This window comes from Pygocentrus nattereri, chromosome 27 (genome assembly GCF_015220715.1).
Source record: "Pygocentrus nattereri isolate fPygNat1 chromosome 27, fPygNat1.pri, whole genome shotgun sequence".
Taxonomy (NCBI): domain Eukaryota; kingdom Metazoa; phylum Chordata; class Actinopteri; order Characiformes; family Serrasalmidae; genus Pygocentrus; species Pygocentrus nattereri.
In genome coordinates this window covers 28114701-28123295 of record NC_051237.1, presented here as the reverse complement: position 1 = coordinate 28123295, position 8595 = coordinate 28114701, and the positions used below count along the sequence as shown (strand labels likewise).

At 44.6% G+C, this 8595-nt stretch overlaps 1 protein-coding gene across 2 annotated transcripts in view; it reads right to left on the bottom strand.

Moving 5' to 3' along the window:
* The window catches only part of glcci1a (glucocorticoid induced 1a), a 71042-nt gene that overhangs the window by 17462 nt on the left and 44985 nt on the right, over positions 1 to 8595 (bottom strand). Inside the window, exon 3 of one of the 2 annotated variants that reach the window (XM_037535437.1) lies at positions 4033 to 4128. The exons of the other annotated variant lie outside the window; for it this stretch is intronic. Coding sequence (XP_037391334.1) covers positions 4033 to 4128 — 96 coding nt within the window. The remainder of the gene's footprint in view (positions 1 to 4032; positions 4129 to 8595) is intronic. 2 annotated transcript variants of the gene reach the window in all.

The following is an 8595-nucleotide window of genomic DNA, read 5'->3' as shown; positions in this document are numbered from 1 at the left end:
AATCTAAAACAAAAATCCAGAAAAATACATTGTATGATTTTTAAATAATTAATTTCCATTTTATTGTGTGAAATAAGTATTTGATACACCAGAAAAAGAAACTTAATATTTGGTACAGAAACCTTTGTTTGCAATTACAGAGATGAGACGTTTCCTGTAGTTCTTGACAAGGTTTGCACAAACTGCAGCAGGGATTTTGGCCCACTCCTCCATACAGATCTCCTCCAGAGCCTTCAGGTTTCGTGGCTGTCGCTGGGCCACACGGACTTTAAGCTCCCTCCAAAGATTTTCTATTGGATTCAGGTCTGGAGACTGGCTAGGCCACTCCAGGACCTTAAGATGTTTCCTACGGAGCCACTCTTTAGTTGCCCTGGCTGTGTGTTTTGGGTCGTTATCATGCTGGAAGACCCAGCCACGACCCATCTTCAGTGCTCTTACTGAGGGAAGGAGGTTGTTGGCCAAAATCTCACGATACATGGCCCCATCCATCCTTCCCACAATACGGTGCAGTCGTCCTGTCCCCTTTGCAGAAAAGCATCCCCAAAGAATGATGTTTCCACCGCCATGCTTCACAGTTGGGATGGTGTTCTTGGGGTTGTACTCATCATTCTTCTTCCTCCAAACATGACGAGTGGAGTTTAAACCAAAAAGTTCTATTTTTGTCTCATCAGACCACATGACCTTCTCCCATTCCTCCTCTGGATCTTTCAGATGGTCATTTGCAAACTTCAGACGGGCTTTGACATGCGTTGGCTTGAGGAAGGGCACCTTGCGTGCACTGCAGGATTTTAATCCTTGACGGCGTAGAGTGTTACTGATTGTTTTCTTTGAGACTGTGGTCCCAGCTCTATTCAGGTCATTGACCTGGTCCTGCCGTGTAGTTCTGGGCTCATTCCTCACCTTCCTCAAGATCATTGATGCTCCACGAGGTGAGATCTTGCATGGCGCCCCAGACCGAGGGAGATTTTCTGTTATTTTGCATTTCTTCCATTTTCTAATAATTGCACCAACAGTTGTTGCCTTCTCACCAAGCTGCTTGCCTATTGTCCTGTAGCCCATCCCAGCCTTGTGCAGGTCTGCAATTTTATCCCTGATGTCCTTACACAGCTCTCTGGTCTTGGGCATTGTGGAGATGCTGGAGTCTGACTGATTGAGTGTGTGGACAGGTGTCTTTTATACAGGTAACGAGTTCAAACAGGTGCAGTTAATACAGGTAATGAGTGGAGAACAGGAGGGCTTCTTAAAGAAGAAGTAACATGTCTGTGAGAGCCAAAATTCTTACTGGTTGATAGATGATCAAATACTTATTTCACACAATAAAATGGAAATTAATTATTTAAAAATCATACAATGTATTTTTCTGGATTTTTGTTTTAGATTCCATCACTCACAGTTGAAGAGTACCTATGATAGAAATTACAGTCTTCCACATGCTTTGCAAGTGGGAAAACCTGAAAAATCAGCAGTGTATCAAATACTTGTTCTCCCCACTGTACATCAATAAGAGAAACTGGACAGAATCTTTACAGCTTTTATAAAGAACTGAAATATTGTAACTTTAAATAAACACACATTATACATTTCCAGCTTCTTGATTCTCCAACATTTCTGCTTTATTCATAGATTAGGATGTAAATAAAGTTATTCATTTGATGTTTCTAGAGAAAGTCAGAACACAGTGGTGGTGATGGGAACCAGACGTCCACCTCTTAAAGCTCCTTCAAGAAATGGTTAAAAAAAACACGCCATGGGGCCTGAGATGTTGTTTTACCGCAGTTTTTAGCCTAAAATGCATTTTTTAAAAAGCCTTTCATGGTGGGGAAGTAGATGCACGGCTTTGTGAGGCAACATAGTCCCTAAAGAAATCCATTAGACAGACATCCCTATTTTACTGTCATCATATAAAATTCCGTTTTATATACCGTTACATATAAAACCTCCTGCAGACACACTGAGGACCGCAGGAGGTCTCTCTACAGTCACCCTTGTCAAATCAAACCACTTTGGATGATTTTCTTTCCATCTCAATGACCTAATCATGTAGAAATTTGGGAAAACTGGTGTAAAGCGCCTTTAAACTGGCACGGTCTTTACCGTCTGGGAGTCTGGAGGAGCAGAGAAAGTGCAGGCCATAAACTGAGTGTGAGAGGTGGGGGGTTTAAAGAGGAAGTGGGTTGTTACGGGGCAGATAGGCTTATCTCCTCGCTCGCTGAGCTGGCCGGGTGGGGCTGAGAGCCTGTGATGAAGCTGCTGCCGGTGTGGCTAACACTACACTAGCATAGCGCTGGCGTCGCAGGAAGTCTGAGGCCACACAGGAAGTTATATATAGCAGCGGGTAGAGAGACGGAGAGACGGAGAGACGGAGAGAGAGACAGGAGGGGTCTGGGTAAAAGGGCTTTCCATCTGACCTTCTCGCGCTCTCTCGCTGAGGCTGACAGCTCTACATATGAGCGGCTAAATCCAGCCCTGCCCGAGATGAGATCACCACAGAGCCAAAATCGCTGTTCTCAGCTTCTTCTGTGACAGTACGAATTCCACGAATAGCAGCAGGAAGGATGACCACAGACAAAGAGCTCTCTCACACACACACACACACACACACACACACACACACACACACACACACACACACACACACACACACACACACCTTTGCAGATGTGGTACCCATTTCGCACCTTGCATGAGCTACAAAAGGTGAAATACAAACGTTGAACCAGGCCTTATTTATATTTATATATATTTATATACACAGCCCACGCAGACGCAGCAAGTTATTCATTTATCAGTGCAAGAAAAAAAAAACACACAAAAAAAATGCAGAGAAGCCTCAACAGCTAAATACGCTCCAGAGAAAGCGCTGGGATATTTTTCCACGGCTCCAAAGCTCAGTCTGAGAAGCTGGTTAGATTTTCTGATCTAATCAAACCCATTCAGTGGTGCTGAGGTCTGGACTCTGGGGCGGTCGGTCCATCGTCCAGCTTCTTTGTTTGGTGTGTCCGTCTCCTTTTCTCAGTGAGGTTCTTCTCGATCAGCTACACGTCCTTTCAGACCCACAGCGCTGAGTGGTCTTCTCACAGTGGAAGGATGGACAGAAACCCCTGTGGATGTTTTCAGATCTGAAGCAGCTTGATCTTCTCCTCTCTCTCAGAGGTCAAAGCTTTCAGTGCTGTTTATCTCATGGGGGGGATGTTCTGGTGTCTACCAGCTCTTCCAGGTGGTTGTTAGGAGGCCCATTTTCTCTGTAGCTTTATCAGTTTTATAAAAATGTATATCCAGTGTTTTCTTTTAGCTTTCTCCTTCATAGATTATCTTATTCTTATATCTAATCTTCTCAGAAGTATCTCCTAAAAAGTGAATAACAATCTTTAAAGGCTGTTTGAGCTGGAAAATTTCTGGATTTCTGGATTTCTCCTTTGCGACCAGCCAATAAACTCACAGAAGATGATGTGATGTAAACATAACGTAAAACTCAAAATTAATGCCGCAGCTTCTTTTTTTTCATAAAAAAATCTCACCACCTTAGCTGAAAATATGAACTTACAGCATCTAGAAAATGAGGAATATTTAAATCCTTCAGTTTGTCAAGCATGTATTTGGTTTCAGCATCGCATGTTCTGTGGAGACGCTTCTCGCTTATTTCTGGTACCGCCGTCTGTTTTCGCACATGCTCAGACTGAGAAATGCGAAAGAAATCAGAGTAAGAGCTCACAGCACTGATGAATCTGATTACTGTGCATAAATCCAGCCTCTTAATCGGATTCCTTAATCAGATTTCTAGACCTATTCACTTTTGTTTTAAGGAAAATCCTTCTACTTTTGACTGTAGCCGTCATCGGAAAAAAATGGTTTTATTACAACAGCTGCAATCTTCTATCTTAAAGATCTCAGGTGAATTAAGGATGCAGAACATTCACCGGCAGAGAGTTTGAGATTTCTCCAAGTGTTTCAATAGACTGATTTAACCAAATGCTGACGTCTTCAAACACAGCAGGCAAAATTATCCCCAAGATAAAAACACTGACTCTGTACCTCCTTTAGCTGGTCGGCGCTGCCCCAAGACGCCGAGCGCTGGTGTGTGCTCCTCAGCTCTCCCTCGCCGGTTTCTTCACTCCAACATCCAGGTGTCTGAAGAACAAAAAGCACAAGTTACTTATTTACACTGTATTGCCAAAAGTTTTCACTCCCCCATCCAAGCCACTGAGTTCAGGTGTTCCAGTCTCTTCCATGGCCACAGGTGTATAAAGCCGAGCCCCTAGGCCTGCAGACTGCTTCTACAGACATTAGTGAAAGAATGGGTCGCTCTCAGGAGCTCAGAGAATTCCAGCGTGGTACCGTGATCGGATGCCACCTGTGCAGCAAGTCCAGTCGTGAAATTTCCTCACTACTAAATATTCCACAGTCAACTGTCAGTGGGATTATAACAAAGTGGAAGCGATTGGGAACGACAGCAACTCAGCCATGAAGTGGTCGGCCACGTAAAAGGACAGAGCGGTCAGCGGATGCTGAGGGGCATAGTGCGCAGAGGTCACCGACTTTCTGCAGAGTCCATCACTACAGACCTCCAAACTTCATGTGGCCTTCAGATCAGCTCAAGAACAGCGTAGAGAGCTTCATGGAATGGGTTTCCATGGCCGAGCAGCTGCATCCAAGCCTTACATCACCAAGCGCAATGCAAAGCGTGGAATGCAGTGGAGTAAAGCTCCGCCACTGGACTCTAGAGCAGTGGAGACGTGTTCTCTGGAGTGACCAATCACGTTTCTCCATCTGGAAATCTGATGGACGAGTCTGGGTTTAGCGGTTGCCAGGAGACGGTACTTGTCTGACTGCATTGTGCTGAGTGTAAAGTTTGGTGGAGGGGGGATCATGGTGTGGGGGTGTTTTTCAGGAGTTGGGCTCGGCCCCTTAGTTCCAGTGAAAGGAACTCTTAAAGCTTCAGCACCAAGAGATTTTGGACAATTTCACACTCCCAACTTTGTGGGAACAGTTTGGGGACGGCCCCTTCCTGCTCCAACATGACTGCACACCAGTGCACAAAGCAGGTCCATAAAGACGTGGATGAGCCAGTTTGGTGTGGAAGAACTTGACTGGCCTGCACAGAGTCCTGACCTCAACCCCACAGAACACCTTTGGGATGAATTAGAGCAGAGACTGTGAGCCAGGCCTTCTCGTCCAACATCAGTGTCTGACCTCACAAATGTGCTTCTGGAAGAACGGTCAGAAATTCCCATAAACACTCCTAACCCTTGTGGAAAGCCTTCCCAGAAGAGTTGAAGCTGTTATAGCTGCAAAGGGTGGGCCGACATCATATTAAACCCTATGGACTAAGAATGGGAGGTCATTCAGGTTCATATGCGCATGAAAACAGACAGAATACTTTTGGAAATATAGCTGTATGTATTTTTGCCCACCAGAAAGTGTAAGAAATCAGGTGCATTTGAGAATCCAAAATAAAAAGCCCATATGAGACTAAATTAAGCTTAAGGCTTATTAATCCCTAACTACTATGAATGATTCAGTAATATTTTGTTTCTGACCAACCGAAAGTGTCAAACCACTGGATATGAAGTGTTACATGCTGTCTGCGCAGAATATATTAGTATACATTAAAGCTTCAAAGCACTCTATTCTAGTTAAGTGACCCTTATTAGTCCCACAACGGGGAAGATGGGGCCACATTTTGACCCGTCCGTGCAGTGAAACACCACATACACACTACTGAACACACACTAGGGGCAGTGAGCACACTTGCCCGGAGTGGTGGGCAGCTCTATCCTCGGCATGTGGGCAGCAGTTGGGGGTTGGGTGTCTTGCTCAAGGGCACTTCAGTCACGTACTGTCGGCTCAGGGGATCGAACCGGCGACCTTTCAGTCACAAGGCTGGTCCCCTGACCTCCAGCCCACGACTGCCCTGTATACATGGAAACTATGATAATTCACTGATTTATATACACCCCTGCCCAGCCTACAGCAGTTTAGCTCCGCCCATTCACACTGAAGTAGCTTTATGAGCTGGACTACTTTTTGAATGAGGCACAATGCAGTAGCCAATCAGAACAGAACTCATTTACATGCATCAGTCTGAATTTGGTATGTTTATTGTTGCATCTTGTATGTGTTTGTCCCAGATTACAGCTCATCACCTCCAATTTACTGAGAGAGAACATTTTAACTGCTGATCAATCGAGTTTTCGTGACCAGTTGTGTGAAACGGGCACTGCACTGAAAACATTTACCGCCCGTCTCCCATAAGCTTCAGCGCTGGAGTGTGAAGTGAATGAACCTGAGCGAGGTTTAGAAACGCCACAGCTCAGCATGATTCATCAGTTATTATGCCCAAGCAGACGGTTATAAAAACATCTTTTAGTGACCTGTGGGCTGCCCTCCGCAGGCAGGAGGAAAGAAAGTTTCTCTTTTATTCAGATGCTTCTGAATTACAGGCAGCCAGGGCCTGCCACGTGCTTTAAGCTTTGAGACTTTAAAAGGCTTCCTGTGGTCTTACAGGGAAGACCACTCTGAAGGGGGGGGGTACACCGAACAGCAGGACAAACACAGAGATAACATTTTCAACCACATTTTCAGCAGCGCCCGTGTGGGGTAGCTGGGGCTGCAGCACTCACCAGAGGCGTACAAGGTCCAGAAAACACTATTCCACAGAAGGAGACACCACATTTCAATAGCTGGGTTTGAAGAGATCAGCAGGTTCAAGAAACGGAGAAAAGGGCTTGGGGCAAGAGTTTATTTACATTACTGCACTATTTTCCTTAAAGGGGGTCTATGTAAGACAGTTACATTAATTGGCTTATTACATTAATGCCAATTACATTAACTGGCATTAATGTGATGAACCGGCTCCTGAACTGACCCTCATGAGCTCCTCCTACTCAGTGACGTCACGTGACTGAATCGCCGCATCATCAGCACAAACTAACGAGCAGAACGAGCTTCGCTGAGAAGATCATTAACTCTGATCGGCTCTCAGCTTCGTTATTAGAGCCAGACGGAGGAGAAGAAGGTGAGATGAGCTGCTTTTCCACCGTTTACAGGCTTTAACGGCTGTTCTGTGCTGTTGCCATGGTAACGCTGAATGACGGCGCACGTGCAGTGGAGAAAAAGCAGACGAATTCCGATCTGAGCGTCGCATTAAGGTCACGTGGCCACGAATCGGATACGTATCTGATCTACGAAATGTTCAATTACATATTTCCACCACAGAGGTCCCCAAATCCCAAAAATGTACATAGGGGAGCTTTAAAGAAAGAGAGAGTAACTAAACCTTGCATCTCTGAAATGGTAACTTAATATGAGGCGCATAAAGTTCTTAACTTTTAATGCATGTCAATGCCAAGAGACTACGTGTCCAAAAGTATCCAGACAGCCATTCTAATAAGTGAATTCAGATACTTTCAGGTGCACCGATTGCCAACACAGACGTTCACCAACCATCTCCACAGAAAAACAGCCCAAGGTCATCATGCCCAATGCCCCGCATGGGCTACATGGGTATAAAGCCCCCCAGCACTGGGCTGTTCCAACATCTAATGTAAAGCTTTCCCAGAAAAGTACAGGCTGTTACTGCAGCAAAGGGTGACAAACTCACTATGAATACCCTTCATTTCAGAAGAAAGCCAAGAAAAACTTTGGACATGTTGCACAAGATGTTCAATTATCAGCGGTCCATCTTGCTCCATTTCGTTTCTCTCTCCTGGAGCGACAAATGAGGGGGTTCTAGTAAAGTAGTCAGTGAAGGTTCTTAGAATATTGGTGCTGGTCTCATTTACTCTCGACAGTCTAAATTTAGTTTGTTCTGCGCCTGGATCACAGCTCTGGTTCTGAGTGTCTTTAGAACACAGCACTTGAAGCCATTACCATGAAACACTCCCACTTTAGCAGCTGATATTCTGCAATCCTGAACAACTGCCAGCGCAGCAAGGCCTGAATAAGACATCCATTCACTTTATTTTTATCTCCTGTCTGCTTTAACTGACAACTGGAGAAACGGATCATCCAGCATTTAACCCAGCGTCCTACTGAATTTCCAGTGTACACTACAATGTCTAAACCAGGGGTCAGCAACCCAAATGTAAAGAAGAGCCATTATGTCCTTTCAAACCACCTTGGGAGCCAAGGCTTGGATGCAGCTGCTCGGCCATGGAAACCCATTCCATGAAGCTCTCTACGCTGTTCTTGAGCTGATCTGAAGGCCACATGAAGTTTGGAGGTCTGTAGCGAGAAATGAAATCATTGTAATATAATATTGTTATATAATCCTACAAAAGTAAATCATTTTGGTCAAAATGATGCAGGCCAGTCTCTGACCACATCACATTGTAGGCCCATCAGTGTACTGGAATATCCTGCAATGTGCATTACAATCGCAATGTAATGTATATGTAACAAATAAAGCTGTCAAACCGGTAAAATAACCAATCATGATTAATCCCGTGTCTGATTTGCTCTAATTTGAGCCTGAAGATTTATTCCATGTAAAAAGCAGCACATTTTTTAAAGCTATATGAAGTGACAACATAAACCTGCAAATATTTATTTTCAAAAATGATTATTTTCATCATGTGGACGCAGAGCTCTCCTATT